Source organism: Dipodomys merriami, unplaced genomic scaffold, assembly GCF_024711535.1.
Source record: "Dipodomys merriami isolate MVZ:Mamm:240054 unplaced genomic scaffold, mDipMer1.0.p SCAF_25, whole genome shotgun sequence".
Lineage (NCBI taxonomy): Eukaryota > Metazoa > Chordata > Mammalia > Rodentia > Heteromyidae > Dipodomys > Dipodomys merriami.
In genome coordinates, this window is record NW_027203937.1 from 6883242 (window position 1) to 6908279 (window position 25038).

The window sequence follows — 25038 nt, forward strand, 5'->3', positions numbered from 1 at the left end:
GTAGACTTCTGCTTTTTCATGAATTGTTTTCTAGATCCAATATTATCTTAAAATTTTTTTCATGACAGAAACTCTTTGTAAAAGTCAGTCCTTTTTCCAGTTGATCTTAATTTCCTACTTGCCTCTGGAGAGTTTGGAAATGAGGGCAGGCATTTTGCCATGACCTGCCTGCAGTCTATTTATTTTACTAAGCTAACAAGCTTTGCAGATGTTATCTGTGTGCCTGCTGTCCTGGGTATATGGAGAATGGATAGACAGGGATTGGAGGCCAGGTGAGTGGATTGCTGCTGTCATTTCCCTTGGAGCTAATCATTCTAAGGTGAAGTCCATTCCTTCTTGAGTTGCTCCAGGCCTTTCTATAAACAGCCTGAGAGTAGGAACTCAGAGACACATCTGTCTTTTTAGGGGGACCCAAGGTTGTTTGTCCTTGGTCAGTAGAGCCCAAGCTACCTTTGCCTAGAGAAGGCCTTTGGATCTGTCTGGCTCACAATCTCAGTTTGTACCCAGGAAGGCAAAAACTACCTTCAGATTTGAGATACCATGAGATAGAAAGAATATGGACTTTGCACTGTGGTTGGAGTAACCTTTATTTCACCCAGGGCAAGCTAAATAAATACAGGGAGCTTATTGTTTGTGTCCTTATAAAATAAGGGTTCTACTTTCTTTTATATTGTGAAAATACAGTACAGAGGTGTTAACAGTTACATGGGCAAGATAATGAGTACATTTCTTATCAAGCATTGTAGCCTCCTCCTTTGTTTCCCCTTCCCATCTCTTCCCATCTTCACCCCCCTCCCCACCCCCTCACCCAATCCTCCCCCCCCCACAAAGTTGTAAAGTTTTTCCACATAACGACTTGTACATCACATTGTTGCAATGGATCCACTTGTATCCCTATTTAAACGATTTGTTTTTTCCCTTCCCCTCCAAAAATTATACTGACATCAAATATAGTGAAAGCAGGGGTTATACCGTGGGCTAGGGACATAAAAAGCAACAAAGAAATAATCTTATAAATGTGTTAGAAACAATCTCGTGAAAGAAAAAAAAAACATTTGAATACATATCTTAGGGAATGAACCCTAAGATATCTACTTCCTTTCTGAAAAGTGTTAGAACACCCACAGATAATATAAAGTATCTGCCTTAGTTTTTCCATAAAATTCACTTGATCACATATAGTTAGTTATTACTAGTTAAAACATTGCTATTTTCCTATTACAAGGGTAAATCCCTAATTTCAGCAATGATCTGCTACTGGCCTTCTCCTTTATAGATGGTCATTCATTCCAAGTCATACCTTCTTATGTCACATTGTTTTTGCCATAAAAACTCATTTCAAATATTTTTAGTTCCATATATCAACATATGTGTTTCTTAAACATATATGCATAAGTATATATTTATAGGATGTTTCTTATAGACAAGGGATTCATATCAAGGATTTACAGTTTTATTAAGTCTCCTATTAAGAAAATAAGTGGTACCATTCCACCAATAATTTTTGTACTGCTTAGCTGTCAAATGCTATGCTAGGTGCCAGAGATATTTCTTAAATATGTCCCCAGGAGGATATATACACTTATAGTCTAGAATAAAATGGGATGGGATATATCCACTTCTAGCAATTTTTCTCCCTATTGGAAATAAAATTAAAAGCAATGCATTTAAGTATTTAAGGTGCAGCCTTAGGGGAACTAATTTATAATAGTAATATTATAATATCAAATTTGCAGTGGCAGAGATTTTACTGAGAATCAATATATTCCTGGCATAAACCATTAACCTTAGAAATATCAAGTAAAACTATTTGTAAGACATTGCTTTGTATTGTGCCAAAAACTTCTTGTGAAGTCATGGCCCTACTGAGCTCTCTGCCTGTACAAAAGAATGCTTCTAGTTGATGCCTTGTTAATTTTAAAAATAATGTTTCCCTTGAGTAAATGAGTTACCTTCTATCATCTTTATATATTTGAGGGAAGTCAATGGAAGGTCAGACATAACCAAAGTGGAATGCCTCATCCTAAGTGGGGCTCTATTTATCCTACCTAAATATGTGTGCATATCTGATGAATCCTTTGTGGTGTATACCCACTAATGAGTATAGAATGCCTATCATCTGGAGACATACATTATATGTAACATTATGTGAAAATGCTCTTTTTTTCTAGCAGGGACTGATTGTTCACTTTGTGAAATGTCTAATCTAAAGAAATTTTAGTTACTGGAATCCCATTGGATGTTTAAAATCTAGCTAGTTGTATAAAGGAATACAATAGTATCAATTCCTTCCTTTTTACAAATATAAAACGGTACATGAATTTTTCTTTTCCTTGCCAATTTCTAGCTGAGTCCTTTGGCTACTCTAAAGGCTTCATAATTATGCCATTCTAGGCTAAATGTCTCTGCTTCATGATTCCCAAACCCTCCAAGTTTACTGTACTCTATCATAGTGTGTGTTTTACTGTGGGCAGTTATTCTGTTTGCACATAAGTGGATTCTCAGGTATATTTGTTGAAAGTGATTTTGGGCTAGGCAATAAGAAAATCAAAACTACTTTTAAGGAGTGGGAGATACAGATATTAATCAAATCATCATATTGTGAGCCTTCATTAACACAAGCGTACAATGAGTGGCTTGAGAGCACCAACAGTATGCTAGAGTGGGTGCCTTTCATTTCTACAGACCTTTAGAGCTTACAAAGTGCTTTCATCTGTGATCAGCCAGGGTCAGAAGACTAATTGGGCTTCCTCTGCCAATTTTCTCCAATCTTTGTTTCTTCCTCTCTAAGAAGATGGAATGCAGTTCCAAAAAAATCTTTCTTCTAGATACTTTTGGAAAATACCCATTTTACTCTGCTACCCAATTTATTTCCTTTCTCTTAACTTCTATCTCTGCTCTGACTATGACTAAGAAAGCCCAGGGCTGACAATTAAGAAACATGGTCTTTGATACTGACACTGAAACTCATTACCTTCTTAGGAAATCATTGAAACACCTAAGTCTGATAAATGTCACAAGTGCTGTGTTAATTCTAAAAAGCTGTAGAGACATAAAGCCTAATTATTTTAAACATAAACATGGCAATCATTTTTATATTATATATTTAGTATTATCAGGGAAGCTTCTCAGTGCCTGGATATGCTCAAGGACAAAATGGTTTACACACTCTAATATAAGCTTAGAAAGTATTAAGTTAATTATGGTAATGAAGTAATAAACAGGGAGGAACATAGGCAGAGTGATGCTTCATTAGCTTTTTCATATTATTAAACTGTAATACCTAATTGAATAGACTACAGTATGGGTTTTATTTGTATTGCTTAACTTGAAAATTACCTGAAGTTTTATTATATCTGTAGAATAACAATTATAATAATGTAGCTCAAATATTACTTTGAAGCTAGGTGCCAGTAGCTCCTACCTATAATGCTAGCTACTCAGCAGGCTGAGTTCTGAGGATCAAATCCAAGAGACTTTTATCATCTCCTGTTAACCAGCGAAAAGCTAGAAATGGAGTTATGGTTCTAGTGGTAGAGCACCAAACAGGAGGGAGAGCCCTGAGTTTAAACACTGGCATGAATTTTTTTTTCTGCTACTGTTATTTCAAATTGAAGTTTAGGAGCTTTACTCACTACTGTCTTTTATTCTCTGAACACATCTGATTTGCTATGAACTTTAAAAACACACACAAAAGGCTTTCAGGAACAGTACTCTCATTTTTGTAAAATAATGACTTGTCAGCTTCTTGAGACGTTCATCTACTTAGCAATCAGGAGGTTATTGAGGTTTGAACCTGAATAATTCATGAAAGGTAGAAAAAAATGTCTTATCATTCTGTCTTTGTGTTTTAAACATGTTTATTATAGGAAGTATACGTTTATCTTTTAAAAAGAGGGTAGTGGTGTGTAGTTGGAAGAGGATGGTTCTGCTGGTATCTGATAAAGGTACTTGAAATGTATCTGTCCCTAAACATTTTATCTTGATATTGTCAGTGATGCAAAGAAATTCCTGGGTGTTTGCTTCTTAGTGAAAAGGAGGTGTTGATTTTTCATTCCTATTGGTCAAGCAGTACTGTCTCAGTTTTTCTCTCTGTCTGTCTCTCCTTTCCCTTTCTCACTACCTTCACCCTGCTCTTCTTCACCTCTTCTCTGAGCTCTTGTGTCTTTCTTTCCTATGTCTGTCTGTGCCTGTGTACCTAAGATGATGAAAAAAAAAAGTACATTATTATCTAGAATGATGTTTTCAAGCACCTGAAAGCGGCTTCACTGGGAGAAAAGGAGGGTTAATCATTTGGCTGTTAAAATGCTGCAGAAGGGAACACAAAGCTCTGCCCACGTAATAAGTGCCTGCAGACAACCAGGGAGCAGGAAAAAGTTTGGGAAATAACTGACTCCCCCCAGCCCCCCCAGTGTGGAACTTCTGTAAACACATTGAAGCTTCCTCCCACTCTAATTTTATAATACGCTCGCGTGTTTAAATGTTTAAGCTGTCTTTCTTTGCCTATGCCATAGACCCCACAAAGAGCTCCACAAGTAAAAGGAAATATTTTACCGTTTTCTAAGTGAAACCTCCAAGCCCGCAGTTTCTGTGTGTCCCTGGCCAGATTTTCCTTACCCAGCTGTTAGTCATTTGTAAGAAGCTGCCCTTGTAATTGCAAATGAGTTCAGATGTGATGTATGCAGCACTGCGTGCACCTCTGCTTTCGTCTCTTTCTAGTCATTTAGGCTCCCGAGAACCATGCTTCTAATAAATAGCTTTTTATTACCCAAAGCTGCTGTTCTAGCAACGCAACGGCAGCTCTTTGATAGATGTGCCAGGTAGTTGTGTGTGTGTGTGTGTGTGTGTGTGTGTGTGTGTGTGTGTGTGTGGTGCTCACTCAGTTGTTAGTAAAAAAGAAGAAAGCAGCAAAGGGGGGGACTTTGGCAAAGGATATCTTAGGAGTACACTGAAGCAAGCAGATCAGAATTGAGAAACAAGAGCGAGAGCTGAAATGTGATTCTCGTGCTTGGTGTAACACTCATCGCCAGGATAGAACTGTGCGGGGCACTATCAGAAGCCTTGCTCCCATCACTGAATCTGCTCCGAGACCATGCAGCAGCGCAGCCCAGCAAGCCACCGGGAAGTTTGGCCGGAGCTGATTCCTAGGGGATTTTCCCGTGCCTAAGAGACCCCTGCTTGCCTTGAGCTGTATGGAGGAAGGCTCGAGTTTCCCACGAGGGGCCCCCTTGGAAAAGCCTTCTGTGCAGAATCCAGGCTCTGCTTCTTTCTCTCAGTGTGCTATTCACCACCAGGCTTTTTCTCACCTTTGCCGATTTGCTGGTGTGATTTCCATGTACTGAGTCCTGAGTAGGGATCCGGGATGGATTGCCTGTGCATTGTCACCACAAAGGTAGGATAGGAAACAGAGCTGTGGTTGTGTACAGCGGTTTTTTCTATTATTATCCTGGTCCTGTAGTTGAAAACAGCTCTGCTAGGTGCTGCCAGTTCATGAGATAAAATCATTAGAATAATTTGCTGGGCATTTTGTTCCCTAAGAGGGTTGGAGGGATCTGTGTTTCTGTGATTTCAACTTCTTAAAGTGGTATTGTGTGTTTGTACAGAAGAAAGGAAAATTGTAATGGCAGGATTTGCTTTTGCACTTATTCATATCTCATAATTGAAGTATCTATAGTAGTAGTGTAACACACATCATTTAAATATACCATATTGGGAAAGTCTACGTGTGATAATTAGCTTTTCATTTAAAAACAAAACAAAACATGTCTTCTATATTTGAAAAAGCCAATCAGCTTTACTGTGGCTTGACATATTGTTTCTGATTGGAGAATTCTGATATTCTACATTTTAGAGAATTTTTTAAAATCAAAAACAAATCTTTAGGCCCTGATGTAAAAACACAAATATTCAATTGATTCTGTTTTGATTATAAACAAATGAAATATTTTGCATAATCAGAAGTTGACATAGAAATGAGAAGGAATAAAATAAATAGGTAGAACTTATATAGGTTTAGATTATAGATGATAACTAAAATGTTCAAATGAACTTTATTTTATTCTGTCCTCAGTTCTAAATAGTGTAAAGTCCATATGTGCTGGTTATTTGAATAGAATTATACTATTATTTTTAGAAAACTTAATTTAAGAAGACATATTCATTATATTCCTTTCATTGTGTGTGTAAGCATACCATGAATTTATTTAAGTCATATCTTTTCTATCTCATATTGATTGGATACCCATTAAACATGACAAAATCAATAGCTTAGAGCATGAGACTCAGTAAGTATGTGTTTTAACTGTGCACACTCATTAATATTAACAAAAGATTAATTTTGAAGCCACAAATCAAATTTTACATCATATGACATTATTTTGCCTTTTTTAAACTTTTATAAATTAAGTCCAGAAATTCTTAAGAGATTATCTTTCCAAAAAGGACCTAGCTTCAGTGACAGCTTCAATCAGTTTCATGGGCTTAGAATTCTGGTTGGACTAGTTTACGGGTTTCTAAATTATACAATGACACCTTGTATTACTTTTAAAAATTGCCTACCATCTCATTTAGTTTTTCTAGTACAGTTAGGAAAATAATAGACTAAAATGAGTGCCAAAAAGAAAAAGAGTTAACTGGGAAAATGCATGTCATTATTGGACATGGGGAAGGAATGATGATCTTATATAGTTTTTCCTCTCCTAAAGTGTTTTACTTGTTGTTTCTTCACAGAATATTGCCAAATCTGAGTTACATGTGTTTTATAATTATTTATAAATGGTAATAAATTTATAAATAATAGCTTGTCATAGCAATTTAAGCTACTGTTAAACATAATTAGTACTTTTAAATAAGTTATAAAAAGTTATTAATCGAACTTAAAATGACTGGGATCCAAGTTCTGTCAATATATATTACATATAATATAAAATTCAATATATAAAATGTTACCACAATTAGTAGGACAAATGTAAGAGATTTTGTTTTAGATAATGTGTGAGAGAAAAATGTTATTAATCCAATGTTCTCATATGCATTCTAGAGTGTCATTTACATAATCTTTAATGTACAAACATATTTATAACAAAGTTATCTTACAGTGTTTAAATGATCACTAAGCTGAAAGATGAATAAGACTTCCTAGAGAACTGCAGACTGCAAATCCGGTCTATTTATCCCATCTCATCAATATTTTATTCCTTCTTCCCAAGAGACTATACACTATGGACACTCCCTTTTTCCTGGAACTTTACAACAATTTGGAAACTTAAAATTTTATCTCTTTTCAACTTTACCTCTTCTTTCTCTAACATTAATTCTACTTTATAACAGCACTGGCCATGTTACTTTCTTGGTAGAATTGGAATGTTCAACCAGCTTGATCTGTCTAGATTGCATTTCATCCATGTCACATCTCAGTATCAAAGATGACCACTAGTGGCATCAAAATGTTCAGTGGCAGGAAACAAAGTCATTCACTGGGAATAGTGTCTAGATCTTTCTGCCTCTTCTACTTTGGCACAAAAGGTGCTTACTGCCCTCCTGCATCCTCCAGCCCTCCCAGTTTCATTCCCCATTATACAAATGACAGAAACAAAACCTCTTTGTCTTTGCTAGTTAGAAGATTAATGAAATGAGAAATTATGACAAATCGAGAATGATCATGGCATAATGACAATATAAAAGGATTCATTAGACACAATGGAGAAGCATTTAAATTTTTTACGTATAAAAGGAAAGGTATAATTGTGACAAATTCCTAAAAATTTAAACTCCCTTTGAAAAAAATGCTACCCTAGATTACATCCCCTCCCCATAACTGATTGCTGGAAGTTTTAAGTGTTCCAGTCTAGAGAGACTGATTTTCAGAACCCATGCAAATGTAGAGTAAGATCTTTTGGTCTAGAAGATCATCAGCACAGCTCAACATAGACACTCTGCCTCAGATTGGAAGGTCTCACCAGATGTTTTTATAAGAATATTGAGTCATCTCTTTTTCTTTGAAGGCTTCTGTCCAGTTTCAGTTTCAACTCTTTTGTTACAGATGTCACCACTGAGAAAAAAAAAAACATGACTTAATGAGAAAGAACAGAGTTCTAGACGAAGACTTAGATTTAAATGATACTTGTAAGCTTAAGAACTTGGATGAGCTGTTTAACAATTCCATTTCCTACTCTCCACTTCTATATTTGCAACAGAATGTTTAAGCCATGTTAAAGCATGTAAAGTACCCAAAGCAATTCCTAATATTTGGAAAGATTTCAATATAGGGACATGTATTGAGCAATTCTAGCATATTCAATGAATCCTTTCTCTAGCATAATAACTGAGGAAAGTGAGGTTATCTCAATAACATATCAAACACAATGTAAGAACTAAGACAACACATTTTATGAATTGAAATTTCCATAGAATGCTTTTTAAAAAATTTTTTATTGTGAAAATACCATACAGAGGGGATACAATTACATGAGCAAGGTTATGAGTACATTTCTCATCAAGCATTGTTGCCTCCTCCTTTGTTTCCCCTTCCCATCCCTTCCCATCTCCTCCTCCTTCACACATCCCCTCTGTGCCCCAAAGTTGCAAAGTTCGTTTTTCGACATAACTTCTTATACATCCCATTGTTGCAATGGGTCCACCTGTATCCCTATTTGTTTTTTCCCTTCCCCTCACAAATTATACCAACATCAAATACAGTGAAAACAGGGGTAATACCGTGGGGAAGGGACATACAAAGCAACAAAGAAATCATCTTATAAATATGTTAGAAACAATAGCAAGAAAGAAAAACCATTTGAGTCTTTATCTTGGGGTTCATTTCACCTAACATCAACTTATCTGACCATTTCTGCTTGTCTCAGACATAAACTAGTTACTGCAAATAAGGGAAAGCATGGGACCTATGTTTCTTTGGGCCTGGCTTACTTCACTTAATGTAATTTTTCCAAGTCTTTCCATTTCCTAACAAATGGGGCAATGTCATTCTTTGTGATGGAGGCATAGAATGCCATTGTGTACCACATTTTCTTGATCCGTTCATCTACTGAGGGGCATGTAGGTTAGTTCCATATCTTAGCTATGGTAAATTATGCTGTAATAAACATAGTTGTGCTGTAGTATGGAGGTTCCTCAACATCCCTAGCCATAAAAGAAATGCAAATCAAAACAACATTGAGATATCACCTCACTCCAGTTAGAACGGCAAAAATCAAGAACTCTAACAACAACAGATGCTGGAGGGGATGTGGACAGAAAGGAACATTACTTCATTGTTGGTGGGAATGTAAACTTGTTCAACCACTTTGGAAAGCAGTATGGAGGTTCCTCAAAAGACTCCACATAGAGCTCCCCTATGACTCAGCAATCTCAGTTTTGGGCATTTACCCAAATGATCACAAACAAGACCACACTAAAGCTACCAGCACAACTATGTTTATTGCAGCATCATTTACCATAGCTAAGATATGGAACCAACCCAGATGCCCCTAAGAACGCTTTGAATAAAGAAATCCTAGGGGGGTGGGGGGAGGCTGGGAAGGGATGGGAAGGGGAAACAAAGGAGGAGGCTCCAATGCTTGATAAGAAATGTACTGATTATCTTGCCCATGTAATTGTAACCCCTCTGTACATTATGTTCACAATAAAAATTTAAAAAAAAGAAAACCTAAAAAGTTTGACAATTAAAATGTACAGAAAATAAACAATGGAAAGACAGCGCTACCAGATGAATGAATGAATGAATGCTACTAGATAAATGGTCAATGAAACAATAATTCTAGATAATAGACTATTCTGAACTACATGTAATGATATTAAAGCAGTCCATAGAGTTTTTTATGAAGGGATACTCAAGACTTAGGCAATAGCATATAGGATTTGAAAGAAGGACAATAAAATGTTAGAGCTGTGAAAAATCAAAGTAAATATATATTTTCTTACAGTGAGTCCTCAGTGACATCTGTATGTGTAAAGCACAACAGGACTCTATTATATCTCTGAGTTAATTTACTTTCTATCTCTAATATTATTCTAAAGTATATTATTTCTGCAAATAAAATTATTCAGGTTCACTAGTCATCTTAATAAAGTAGTAGATGAGTTATAGAGTGCTATCATTTTGGATAGCCATTAACCAGCTTATAGACCAGAAAAATAGTTTAAAAAGAATCTACAAATATAATTTCAGTATGTTAAGTGAAATGGCCGCTGTAACTTATTAATAAAGGTATGATGGTGCTATTAAATTTTAATATGTTTAACAGGTTAATGTGCATAAATCAACTCAAATAGCAGAATGAAAAGTGGAACAGGCAGCATAAAGTAAGCTCTTATTGATGTTAATGTGATATCTGCTTTGTAAATATGATTTCACTTTCCACCTCTGTCAACCAACTGGCTTTTAAATGGATTAAAGTCACATAGAATTTCTGAAAGGAAATAAAAGTTGTGGCTGGACATTTAAAAGATTTTTATCAAGGCGAGTATGATATTATTTATTATGACCTTAATAGATTAAAAAGTAACATTGTTCTTTTGGAAAGGGACTCACACTAGAAACTTTTCAACTATAGTTTCATAGGAAGCTAAAATAATTTTTATTCTCTACCATAGCTTTATGTAGAGAAAAATGATACAAATCACCAAGGCAACAAATGGTTTTCTGAGTGGCCTTGTGCTCATAAACAAAGCGATTTATTTATGCAGATGTACCCTTGCATCTGTTCCCATAGTGGAAGCAGTGCATCCAACCATTGATTTTATTCTTCTAACAAGTTATTTATTGAATATGTACTTGGGCTTGATATACTTGAATGTATGCAGATACAAAGAGAAATTTGTTTCCATGGAACTTTTAATCTACTGGAAAGCCATTATGGGAATATGGAAATAACAATGATATGTGATAAGGAGGTGAATGAGCACAGGGAGTCCTGAAGTGACTACAGGATAGGCAAAGCTAGATATAAGGAAGGCTTTCCTAAAACAAACAATTAAGCTGCTGTGTACAATGATGAGTGCAGTGGTAAGGTATTCCAGGTAAATTCCTAGATTGAGGTGGAGGGGAAAAGGGAGAGAAAAGAGAGAAAAGAGCAGGGAGGAAAAGGGAGAGGAAGAGAGGAAGAAAGGGAGGGAGAAATGAGAAGGGAAGGAGAGCAGAGGGAAGAGGAAGAGAGAGAGAGCAAGAGAGAAAATGCAGATGTAGATAAAGGAAAGAAGCAGCAGAAGATGAAGAGGGAAAGGGAGAAATACGTATTTTAAGAAAGAAAGGTCCTGTTGCAACAATGAGAAGTACAAGTTGTCATTCCAAAATGAGCTTTACAACGTCGGTGCAGGGGGGGGTGGGGGGGGGAGAGGGAGAAGATTGGGATTGGGGGGGAGGGGGGAGGCTGGGAAGGGATGTGAAGGGTAAACAAAGGAGGAGGCTGCAATGCTTGGTAAGAAATGTACGCATTATCCTGCCCACGTAATTGTAACTCCTCTGTACAGTATGTTCACAAATAAAATTAAATTAAATTTAAAAAAAAGAAAGAAAGGTCAATAATGTTGGGATGTACGGTATTCAAGTGAGTAACAAGCTACAGAGCATCAGTTATAGAGACGGCCTAATCAGGAGTATCAGAAGTTGAGATATTTATTATTTCAAGGGAAATAGGGTTTCCCAACCATTATTAGCACTACTTTCAAATTCCAGCTTTCCTGGATTCTCCCCATTTTATTCCTCTAGTTTAAATTCTTTCCGATTTACTGCCATATTCTACTTTGTCCATCCTTGCATTTCTTTTTTAATATATATTTTTATTGTAAAGATACTGTGCAGAGGGGTTACAGTTACATGAGCAAGGTAATGAGTCCATTTCCTATTGAGCATTGAGTAAGAATAATGATATTCCTTTTCACTAGTTGAATGACCTCTAAACTTTAGCACCCCAGTTCAAAAAATGTACCTATCTTTCAGGGTTGCTTGGAGGATTTAGTGAAATAAGAAAAACAAATAAAAAAATGCTTATCAGATTACCTTGAAAGGCTTGGTATGCTGTTCACAGCTGTCATATATTTCCCTTTTTATATTGGTCCTGCAAAGGACATTGGTTCTGAGACCTGTCATTCCAGCCAAGTCCTTGCAAGGTGCTACTCAAGAGTTTGGGGCAGAGGACTTGATGGACTAGGAAAAAATCTGGTGAATTCAGAGAAATACATAAACACAACTAATAAGTTTAAGAACACATATCTGTAGCTTATTAAGGTAAGCTTTCCAAAATGAAGTAAGATTTCTATGAATCATACCAGTTATCTGTCAATACATGTAGTAACTGGCTTTCCTGGCAACCTGATTACAAAGATGATTATTTTATAGCATTAGCCCTTTCTGACTCTGGGTAAAGATCACATGTGCTGTGAAGAGCTATGTGTTTGAAAGGATTGCTCTTTATAAGACATTCATGTAGATTTAATTAATAAAAACAATATAGATTTGCAAAGAAACAAGGGCAAATAAAAAACTGCAAATCAAATAATATTTAAACACATTGTGCTCAATCAAAATCTCTTTATAAAGTTAAAAACGAACTCCTCATTTCCTTCTATTATATCATCTGAACATTTGTAGATAAGATTTTCTTAAAGCAGATTACTCATGATTACAGCTGCCTGAGAGACCTGTCTCATTCATTTATGTGTGCTTCATCAAAAGCAACTTGGAAATGTACATTGAAAAAAGATTCAGAAAACATAGTCTTAAATTTTCCATAATCTAATTCAATTTACTCTCTTTAAACCTTATCTTTGCAACTTTGAAGTCATAATATGGTCATATTGAACAGAATCAGATTTGTTTATGTATTTGAAAAAATACATAAAATAATTTTTATAAGGTAAGGATGAGTGCCTTTATGAAAAGAGGAAATGCTAGTGCAAATGGAGCTGTTACCATTAGTATCACTGTATCGTGGGGAAAATGAGGGCTATGTCTATGTTTTAGAACTAATTTTATGTAACATTAATGATTCAAGAAAATTGGCCTGACATGTTTGAGGTCCCATGCAGAACTGAGTGTGGAACAGTTGGATAACAATTGCCATTCAACCACTGATTTTGGCTTAAAGTAGTAGAAGAGAATTGTGTTGAAAGTATGGCCTTTGGAGTCAGAGACATCTATGGAATTTGCAAATGGTTATTTCTGTTGTCTAGGCCAAATTACTTATTTACCTATACCAATTTTCTTAAATGAAACAATAAGCTCCTCCTAGGGAGCTTGTGGTGAGGATTTGGTGTAGCATTCATACTGCAGCACTCATTACCTCCATGGTTTTACCAAGTACATACAATGTGCCAGATATTATTTTGAGCAGAGAAAAGAACAGTGAATAAAATCAGACAAGCCCCATACTCTCCTAGAACTTAGACAATGAGCATAAAATGAATAAACATAATTTCCAATATTAATAACTCAGTATAACTTCAAAAGAGCAGAAAAATGGAATATAGAGTGAGTGCCAAGATGGAGCTATTTTAGACAGGGTGAACAGAAAAGTTCACTCTGAGTAAGTTCTGGAAACTTAAAAAGGGTCAGTTCTGTGAAGATCTTGGCAAAACATCCCAAAGAACAGCTAATGCAAATATATACATATAGCTAGTCTATACACTATAAATACATATAGCCAATGAAGATTAGGTGTGAATACCTGTCTTTCTACTTTTTTCTTTTCAGGATATAGCACTGCTTAGCTAGAACATGTGGCCCTCTATATTCTGGCTCCTATCTGACTTTTCTGTGTGATCTCACTGATCTTCATGTATTATTCAACTACTGTCAAATATATTTATTTGAGTCTCCTAACCTATCTGAGTTCCATCGTATTCTTTTTGCACCTGCATTTTCTTATGCCCAGAAGGCCTTTTGACTCTCTTACCTGACACTTGCCTGGATAAACTTTTCTTAACCTTTAATGCACAGCTTAAATCCAGATTCCTTTTAAAATAATTTCCTTGATACTGCATTACCAGACTGAGCCACATTATCAGTATATTGTAGGTGTCTTTGTGATGACCTTGAACTAGCTATATGGTTAATTTTCACATGTGTGTATCTGTTTCTATAACATGAACTCCATTATGACACAGAACATTCATTGTATTTATAGCCCATAATCTATTATGTTACTGGCTGGAGTGCTACACATTTAAAAAATTTTTTGGGGGGGGTCCAGTTGTGGGGCCTGAACTCTGGGCCTGGGTGCTGTCCCTCAGCTCAAGGCTAGAGCTCTACCACTTGAGCCACAGTGCTACTTCCGGCTTTTTTCTTTTTGCTTATGTGGTGCTGAGGAATCAAACCCAGGGCCTCATGCATGCAAGACAAGCATGGAGTGCTATACATTTTGATTGATTATTTCAGACATTGATTATGTATTTCAGTGTTGAATAAGTAAATGAATGAGTAGATGAAATATTTTCTTTCTCTAAGCCACACAAATATATGTGTGCATATATAAGATGTGTTTATATATGTTATATATAATGTATGCACATATATACTCACATATTATATGTATCATATATAATGCAATGACTAATGCCAAAGGAATCTTTTCTTCCTATTAGACTTTCTTTTGAGAGGCAATTGGCAGACAATTGGCAAACTTATCTCTCAATAGTTGGTAATCCTGAAATGGCACTTGAAATGTCATTTTAGTATAAGAAGAATGGATTAAAAAGATTTTTAAAAAACCCTTCATGCACAACAAAAAAAATCTGGTTACTGGTTACTGGAACAGATCTATGATAAACTAACTTACCATGATCATATTTTAAACTTGTAAAACTAAAGTATAACTAGAGGTAAAGTATACATTTTTATTCAAGAAAAGAGAATGCAGACAACCCAGGTTTTCAGCCTAATAGAAGAATGGTAACTGATATCTGTGTAACTTCTTAGTGGTTTAATGTGATATTTAACCTTGTTTGGGGGAATATGATGTGACTCTGTACTGTGTATGTACTACCTTTACCATAAATGTACAACAAAGCTACCATATTATTATGTAGTATATTTTTACCATAAAGTATGAAAGTTTGTCAGAAAGCTATACAATTTAAAACATTTAAAATGATTTTAAATTCTTTCATCAGTTCATGAAATAATTAAATATTAGAATTTATTAATATTGTTTTAAGGCAAGATATATGTTACATTCAGTTTTGAGATAACAACTTGTCTAGAACAGAGTTCATATGAAATGTGTTATCTTTTAAAATTTGTTTGCATTTCATAGAAGAAAGTATACCAGTACCATTAAATGGCTTTGCCCCAAGTTACCTCCTCTAACTATTTAAAAATATAATAATGGATAGTATTTGGAATTCATTAGTTAGTCATGAATGACATAGAACCAAGTAAAAGGAGCCCCAAATGGGTGTTACATTATTCTGTGGTTGAGATCTGAGTTAAAAGCTACCAGTATTTTCAGATGTTTCGTTGAAGCTATTCTGAGACCCCTATATAAAAATAACACAGAATAATCAAATATACCCTTTCCTAAGGAGCAGTGTAGTCAGAAATAGAAATTCTCTTTGAGGACCACTAAATTACATTTCAGAAAAACAGTATCAAATAATTGAATCATAAGGTATGAATTGTATCACTAGCTATTCCCATTAACAGAAATTCTGGTTGTTATAGAAAAATAATTTAGATAAGATGATGTTAGGCAAAATGAACCCCAAGATAAGGACACAAATGTTTTTTTCTTTCTAGCTATTGTTTCTAACATATTTATAAGGTGATTGTTTTGTTGGTTTGTATGCCCCTCCCCCACGGTATAACCCCTGTTTTCACTGTATTTGATGTTGATATAATTTGGGGAGGAGAAGGGGAAAAAAACAAATTGTTTAAATAGGGATACAGAGGGGGAGAATATAGTCATGGAGATGGGAGGGCAGGGATGGGAGGGAGAAAAACAAAGGAGGAGGCAACAATGCTTTATAAGAAATGTATTTATTACCTTGCTCATGTAGTTGTAACTCCTCTGTACGGTATTTTCACAATAAAAAAACTTATTAAAAAAAGAAAAATAATTTAGAAAGTTTAGTTTTATTATTAGCTTTCCTCTTCTTTTTTTAAATTTACAATACATAATTTTATTGTGTTTTACATTTTTAATTTTTTATTATTGTGAAAATACCATAAAGAGGGGTTACAATTACATGGGCAAGGTAATGAGTGCATTTCCTATTGAGCATTGTTGCCTCCTCCTTTGTTTCCCCTTCCCATCCCTTCCCATTCCTCTCCCCTCCCGCCCCCTCCCCCCACCAAAGTTGTAAAGTTCGTTTTTCGACATAACGTCTTGTACATTTCATTGTTGCAATGGGAGCTTTCCTCTTCTTATACTTCATAGTTTTACTAAGAAAATAGAAGAGAATTTAATTATCCTTGATGATAAAAAATTAAAAATCACTTAAAGAAACTATAAAAATGCAAAATAAAGTCTTTGTTAAGAATCTCCTAGAATTTTGCTACATTTTTTTTTTTTGCTGGTCTTGTAAAATAAAACTGCCCTGAATTAATACACATGTGATTTACTTCAGCAATCTGAAGTTCTATTTAAATCGGGGACACTATTAATTGCTAGTTCTGGCTGTCAGTGTGGTGTTTATGGTAACTGATCTACTACAGCTTGCACATTTTTTTCACTGATAAACATTTGTCCCCAAATACATATTTATAGGTGTCAGGAAGATAGGGAATGTATGCAAGTAATACCCACTGACCTCCTCCTTTATATTGGGTATTTTTAGAATTCTAAGAATCAGAAAATTCTCTAATGGGAAAGCTCTGAGTTTAAATGGTGACATTCCAGTCTACTTTTCAGAAAACACTATCCAAAGTATGTTCATGTTTTGAAGTTCAAGATTATAAGAACAAATTGATATAAATTATGTATTTAATAGGTTGTAATTATCTTTTATCAAAAGCTCAACCTTTTAATCCTTTATTCTTTGGAAATATGGTAATTGTCCCCTTTTCCATGTAGTTAATTATAAATTTCAGGGAGAATTAAATCTGCTAAATCTCCTCACTTTTTTCTTTGTCTCTGTGGAAGCAAGGAAAAGAAAAATAAATCGTTTTGATCTTGTTTCTGAATAGAATTTCATTCTACAGAAGATTGACCTAATTTATTTTTCATCAGCACTTAATTTGTTAATCAAAGGTATCTTTACAGATGTATTTTACATGTTTTAGAGGAGAAAGTTGCTAGGAATAGTTGGAACTTAACAGTCCTTTATTTTTCTAGAGGACTTGGCAGTTTACTATATAATAGACAAGATCTGCCAATGAAGAACATTCATTAACCACAGTGACATTGTCCAAAATTATTTTCTTGCAAGATGAGTGGAATAATTCTAGTACATTTTTTTTTCTCATTTTGTTTGTGGGATGTGGGATGCAGTGACAAAATATGAATAATAATTACATTCAAAATCTTTTCACAAAGCTTCATTTTAGATATATATTATATTTAGAAGCTTATTTTCTTTATTTATGGTAAAAATTCAGCTTTGACTGTAGAGATTCACAGGTGCTAAAGTGGCATAAAATACCTTTTAGAAATATTTTCAGAGCAATGATATGAAGTGTGTGATCCCAGATTGCAGAGTCTGTTCTGGCCCATAAATTGAGTCCTTCTAAAACTATTGCAGTATTTTAAACATTGCTCCCATAGTCTTTATATTAATAAATTTAAAACTCTGGAACAAAAGTAATATTTAAAATTCTTGACATTTGTTAAGCTCTTTCTTGTATTCTTCCCCTTTTATTTTTCATAATACTCCTGTGAGGTAAAATATTATATTGAGGCACTATAGATGAGGAGGAGATAAGTGGCATGGGAGTATGTTCAAGTGTTAAGAGTATGTTCCAGCCTGGATCAAGTGGGGCTTGAACTCTGAGCCTGGGCACTGTCCCTCAGCATTTCAGCTCAAGGCTAGCGCTCTACCACTTGAACTACAGTGCCACTTCCTGTTTACTGGTGGTTTATTGGAGACAAGAGTCTCACAGACTTTTCTGCCTGGGCTGGCTTTGACCCTCGATCCTCAGATCTCAGCCTCCTGAGCAGCTAGGATTGCAGGCGTGAGCCACCAGTGTTTTTTATACTATCCTTTCAATAACCATATAAGCTAGGTATTATCATTCCTGTTTTATGGACGAGAACAGCAGAACTCATAGAGACTAAAAAATTCAAGGCAGAGATCTAAAAAGTGGATCATCTTGTATTCTAAGGTCCAATAAATTCTTTTTTAAATTTAACTTTTATTGTAAAGGTGATATACAGAGTGGTTACAGTTACATAAGCAAGGCCATAAGTACATTTCTTTTTGAACAGAGTTACCCACTCCCTTATTTTCTCCCACTTCCCCTAGCTCCCTTTTCACCCAGTTGTAAAGTTGATTTCCAACATAATTTCTCATGAGTATCACTGTAGAATTGGTTCACCCTTTGTCCCACCATTTCTGTGAATCCCCTTTTCCCTTGGACTGTCTCTTTGACACTTTTAAGGGTTAATGCGATGATAAAAATGAGCTAGCAATACATGTCAGGTGCCTGAAATCTAAAGGGTGCTTGATAGATATTATTTCTGTATACAGCTAAGGTATATCACTGATCCCAAACCCACTACCCTCTCCCCATCCAGACTACAAAGTCCTAGTCAGGACTTCTATTTATAATCTGTAAACGTTTCTAGTCTGAGAATTTTGAGCCTACCTTATCTGTGATAGTTAATTTGGGTAGGTGGGTGATTAGATTATGATTTTAACACAGCATGTTTTATCTTCTGATGCCTCAACCACATACTGCACCTTTGCCAACCTGGCCCAAAGTCTTTCTAGAGTCACAGGGGCTCTAGAAAATGTAAAGATGCATTAGAAGCACTGTCACTGCCCACTGAAAACCCCTTGTTCTCAGCATCCTATGGAGAATAGGTCAGCAACATTTTGTTTCATTTACAGAAAAGCCAAATGCATGACTCCACAGCATGGCTTCAGCCTTAGTAAGGATTTCCTCAGAAATGAATTAGGCCAACTTATTTTAAACTTCTTTTGAAACCTGAGAGAATAAAAGAAAACAAATGGAAGGATAACATCAGGAAAGGGTGAAGTCATACACTGAAAAATATGAGGAATGGTGCCCAAAATTGAATGGGAAAAATGGACACTAATCATGAAGTTTTTCATTACTTCTTGATACAGTGGACAAAGAGGAGTCATGGGTGTAATAAGGGTCACTTTGTTTTGTCCTCATCGTTTGCTAAGCAAGTATGACTTCGTGTCAGTCATCCTGATCTGGCCATCTACCTAAGTGTGAATTTGCGTGATTTTCTAGTCATTTAAAAGAATAACAAGGCCTATGATCACTTAAAAAAATCACAAATACAGTCTTCATTCAGGAATTAAAATGATTTATCTAGTACCAGATATTAGCCCAAATGCTGAAAACCTTCTAGATGAAAGGTTTTCTTTCCTACTGTAGAATCTTCAGATCAGATATTCACTTTTGGGAAAGGGGACACTGCAGTCTTCTGTTTTAACCTTTTTCACTGTTTACCAGTTAGTGCTTGATCTCTGCACGTCTGGTGCATGAAAATGGAATAAGGAGAGCAGAAAGTTCTTCCTGAACTGAAATTGCTGTGCTTGGTCTCTCTCTGAGCCTGACATGTGATGATAATGGTACTAATAACAAAAACAAAGGAAACAGCTGATCCTCATAAAGTGCTGATTATGTATGAAAGTACTTATAAGTGCTTTACTTATATTAACTCCCTTAATCTTCATAACTGAGGTGGAGAGTGGTTAAACAATTTATTCAAGGTCACTCAGCTGGTTTGTGATTTTAATCTTGGGAGTTTGGCTTCAGACTTGTTCTCTCACTGGCAGGTTTTGTGGTTTTCTGTGTTTCCTCTTCTGAGTCTAATTAAAGGTCCTATGATGATGTTGGTACCTTTCTTTTTTTTCTTGTTTCTTTTCCTTCCTTCCTTCCTTCCTTCCTTCCTTCCTTCCTTCCTTCCTTCCTTCCTTCCTTCCTTTCTTCCTTCCTTCCTTCTTCTTTCTTCCTCCCTCTCTCCCCCTCTCTCCCCCCTCCTCCTCTCTCCCCCTCTGTCTCTCTCTCCCTCCTCCCTCTCTACTCTCTCTCCTTTCTCTCCTCTCTCCCTCTCCCTCTCCCTCTCTCCCTCTCTCCCTCTCCTCCCTCTCCCTCTCTTTCCCTCTCCCTCCCTCTCCCCCTGTCTCTCCCTCCCCCTCTCCTCCCCCCTGTCTCTCCCTCCCCTCCCTCCCTCCCTCCCCCTGTCTAGAGCCTCTGAGTCACAATGCCCCTTCTGACTTGTTCTGAGTAGTCTCATGGGCTTTCTTGCCCTGGCTGGCTTCAAACCATGATCCTCAGATCCCAGCCTTCCAAGCTCCTGAGTAGCTAGGATTACAGGCCTGAGCCACTAGCACCCGGCTGTCTATGCCTTCCTGTAGCTCAAGGTTTTACATTGGTCCAAGCTACACTGATACATATTTCATAATGGATCTTTTGCCTTAAACTGTGAACACAAAGACTGACCCAAATGAAGGTACCTTTCCTGACTTAATAACTCAATATTATCTCACCAGCTAAACTTCTCAGTAAAGTCAGATTCTAGTATACTGGCTTTCCAAAGCTATGAAAGTTATATCACTGTCTAAGTGAGGTCCATTGGTGCCATTTTTTTTACTAATTTAAATTAAAAAAAATAAGACCTCAGTTTCTTTCCTAAGGTATCTTCTCCCTTTGATAAATCTTTCATCAAGTGCCCTTGTGGACCTACTCCATTATAGGCAATAGCCAGATAGAGGTCACCACCCATACTTCTGAAAGAATTCCTTATCCTGAACTGTTGAGATGGGGTTAGTGTCCTAGGCAGCAGGATGGAAGAAATAGCCTAGGCCATACTTCCTGCCTCAAGTGTCCACACCTGGATCAATGATTGACATAATGGCTCACATCTGGGATTGAGGTAGTGGTTCCATATGCTTATAGGGCCTATTCCCCTATTGGTTTTGAACTAGGCAAAGAGGAGAAATGCACAGGTATCAACTTTCCTGCATTTCAGTAGCCTCTGTACCAAGGCCAATCCATTTTGAGAAGGTTATATGGGAAGAGGCCTCAGTTTCAGAGCCTAGTAACTGCTACCCAATTGGATAAAGTGAGGTGCCATAGCTTCCATGCCTTTTGTCTTTGCTTGAGTTTTCCACCTCAGTTCTTGAGAGATGCACTGTCTCTGTTTCAGCAACTGCTCTTTTCCTGGATGGCACACCTCACTCCTGGAAGAGATGTACTTCATCTTTGCCAAGAAATCACCTTTTACTATAAAATAAGAAAAAATAAGAAAGAAAAGAAAAGCATGAAAGAAAAAGTTCAGGGTTCTGAAACTGGTTCCTGGATATTTCATGTGACAATTACATATTTGGACCAGTAGCTCCTTTGGAATTTTTTAAAAAATCAAATCTTGGGGTATTAGGACTTCATATGTATCATTTTTGCACATGTTTACTGATACTTTAGTTTTTACCTAGCAAAATTTGATCTTTAATTTTTCTATATCTGAAGTTGAACATCTTAGGTAAGGAAGCTGAGATATAATGATCATGGTTCAAAGCCAGCCTGAGCAGAAAAGTCCCCATGAGACTCTTATCTCCAATTAATCACTCAAAAACTGAAAATGGTGCTGTGGCTCTGGCTCAGGTAGAACATAGCCTTAAGCAAAAGAGCTCGGGAATAGCGCCCAGGCCCTGAGTTCAAGCCCCATTACCAACCCCCACCCCTACCCTCAAAAAAAAGAAAAAAGAAAAAAGAAAAAAAAGTTCTTCAACTGTTGATGTACTAAGAGAGTATATTGGATGGACTATAAATCTGAAAAAGTGTCCTAATAATTTTAATAACAATTCACTCATATATTAGAAATTAATGCTTTGTAAGAATTAATGTTTTGTAATCACTCATTAAATTACTTTATAACTCATAGTCCATTTACACATATATTATTATATATTATAGTGCTGTTGTGCAAGAAAACACTTGTTTATATGCCTTGGGTGCCATATTTTGACCTCTGTTCATACTGAACACTTGAGCATATCTAAAACAGTAAGGTTAGCTGAAGTGCTTGTTCAAAGACTAAACTCTTGAGAACCTCTTGATTGTTTCATAGGATACATTTTGGATTCTTTCATTTCTGCTTCCTGACAGAATTCATTCATCCCACACTCTGTTACACATTTGGAGTTTTATGAAGTAGACATTAGAGGAAATGTGAGAGGCAGCATTTTTGTATTGTAGAATCATTCTATCCCCTCAATCATAGATTGCTGATGCCCAAAATTTGTGAGTGGGGGTGTTGTTCTTGTCTAAGGCCACCAGTGCCCTGATTAAGTACTATCAAATGGTACATAGTACATCTAAACTAGAAGGCTTAGTTCTTCTTCTTCCTACATAAGCTTTGTAGGAAAACTGAAATGACTATCCTATAAAGCCCTTGCTTTCTTATCCAGCCTTTTAGTTCAATTCTAGGCAATTGTCTTGGACACTTCTTCATCCATTCAAGGCTGCTTCAGGATGGGCAGGTGGATCTTTATATTTATTTATTTATTTATTTATTTATTTATTTATTTATTTATTTATTTATGTTCATCATGGGGCTGGAACTCTGGGACTGGGCGCTGTCCCTCAGCTCTTCAGCTCAAGGTTAGTTCTCTACCATTTGAGCCAGAGTGCCACTTCCAGCTTTTTCTGCTTATGTGGTACTGAGGAATCGAACTCAGAGCCTTACACATGCAAGGCAGGCACTCTACCACTGAGCCACCTTCCCAGCCCAGGTGGATCATTTTTAATCTACCTTTGTCACATTTTATTAACCTCATCGCAATAATATTGCTTTGTAAGTATGCAATTATTAGTTTATTTTTTCCTTAGACTAAACTTCTTAGACAAATGCTAATTGATTCTTGATATATCTTTATTCCCAGTATAATAGCTGATACATTGTAATTACTCAATGAATGTTTGTTGATCATTTAAATTAATGATTCTTGATATATCTTTATCCCCAGTATAATAGCTGATACATTGTAATTGCTCAATGAATGTTTGTTGACCATTTAAATTAATGAATGAATGGTCCCTGTCCTAGTATTCACGGTTTTTAACCCTGTTTTAAACTTTTAGTACATTGTATTCTATCTTTTAAAAGTTTGCAAGCTCTTGAATAGCAGGAATTATTACTGAAATTTTTATATCTAACATATAAGTGATATATGACATATATATGGTATATTTGATGGTACCCTCAGGCAATACATGTTTGACAAGTAAAATTGAATGAAGGTATCTATATATAGCACTATCATACAAAACTTTCCAACTCACAATAAGACCTTATTAAAATCATTTTACTTTGAACATTAGAACAACAGAATATTTTCATTCTTACTCTAGTTTGGGGAGAACATCCTGTTTTGAATGGAATAGTTAGGTCTACATTAGAGAAGCTGAGTTGGCCTTTGGAATAATTTTAATGTTCTCTTTTTGGTTGTGGCTTAAGAATTAACCTAGAGGTACAATGTCTTTTGCCTTGGTATGTTATTGCTTCTAGCTGGCCTTCTAAGGCTGGAGATGTATCTGTCAAGTAGGTGCTGCTCCACAACTCTGGCATGCCACAATAAACACATTAAGTGTCTAAAAACAGATTCTGAAGGAGAATGAAGACTTCTTGGGAAAAAAAGGAGAATTTTTTTTATTGTGAAAATACTGTTACAATTACATGGGCAAGATAATGAGTACATTTCTTATCAAGCAGTGTAGCCTCCTCCTTTGTTTCCCCTTCCCATCCCTTCCCATCTTCCCCCTCCCCACCCCCCCACCTAATACTCCTCACCCCCCCCACCAAAGTTGTAAAGTTCGTTTTTCCACATAACGACTTGTACATCTCATTGTTGCAATGGATCCACCTGTATCTCTATTTAAACGATTTGTTTTTCCCCTTCCCCTCCACAAATTATACCGACATCAAATACATTGAAAGCAGGGGTTATACTGTGGGGGAGGGACATACAAAACAACAAAGAAATAATCTTATAAATGTGTTCAAAACAATCGCATGAAAGAAAAAAATCATTTGAATACTTATCTTAGGGTTCATTTCCCTAACATCACCTTATCTGACCTTTTCTGCTTGACTCAGACATATACTAGATATTGCAAATAATGGAAACCATGGGACCTATGTTTCTTTGGGCCTGGCTTACTTCACTTAATATAATTTTTTCCAAGCCTTTCCATTTCCTAACAAATGGGGCAATGTCATTCTTTCTGATGGAGGCATAGAATTCCATTGTGTATATATACTTCATTTTCTTGATCCATTCATCTACTCCGAGGGGCATCTGGGTTGGTTCCATATCTTAGCTATAGTAAATAGTGCTGCAATAAACATAGTCGTGCTGGTAGCTTTAGTGTGGTCTTGCTTGTAAACATTTGGGTAAATGCCCAAAAGTGGGATTGCTGGGTCATAGGGGAGCTCTATGTGGAGTCAAAAAGAGAATTTTTAATCCATTTACTTCTGCACCTCTTATAGGAATTCCCTTGATGTTAGAGCTTGCCTTCTTTAGAAGTAGAGTTGAGTAGTGGACAAAAAATATAAGCTCTGGGTTTAAATTACTACATTTAAATGGAAGAATCTTTTAGATCACCTACTCTAGAAGTTTGACATCAAAGTTCATAAAGCTATACTGTTTCCAATTGGTGTCATAAGACTGGAACAGATGACTCATCATGAGGGCAGAGTGATAGCACTTCCCAACTGCAGGGTAAATCTTTTGAATACAGGGAGCATTGAGTTATTGGAAAGAGCATGAAGTTTGGCATAGATTCATGAGTAAACCCAACATTCCCTCTCCTATATTGAATTGTTCATTGAATATAACTCTCTCATTTTATAGGTAAAAATAATGAGGTTTAAAGTGTAGATGTGG

At 36.1% G+C, this 25038-nt stretch overlaps 1 protein-coding gene across 13 annotated transcripts in view; it reads left to right on the forward strand.

The window, feature by feature from the left end:
- The window catches only part of Dlg2 (discs large MAGUK scaffold protein 2), a 2075786-nt gene that overhangs the window by 452971 nt on the left and 1597777 nt on the right, over positions 1-25038 (forward strand). The window contains exon 1 of one of the 13 annotated variants that reach the window (XM_070034871.1): positions 5030-5392. The exons of 11 other annotated variants lie outside the window; for them this stretch is intronic. In XM_070034871.1, coding sequence (XP_069890972.1) covers positions 5363-5392 — 30 coding nt within the window. In that variant the 5' untranslated portion in view covers positions 5030-5362. Of the gene's footprint in view, positions 1-5029; positions 5393-20582; positions 20604-25038 lie in introns of those variants that run through there. One more of the 13 variants, XM_070034875.1, reaches the window with a different exon arrangement.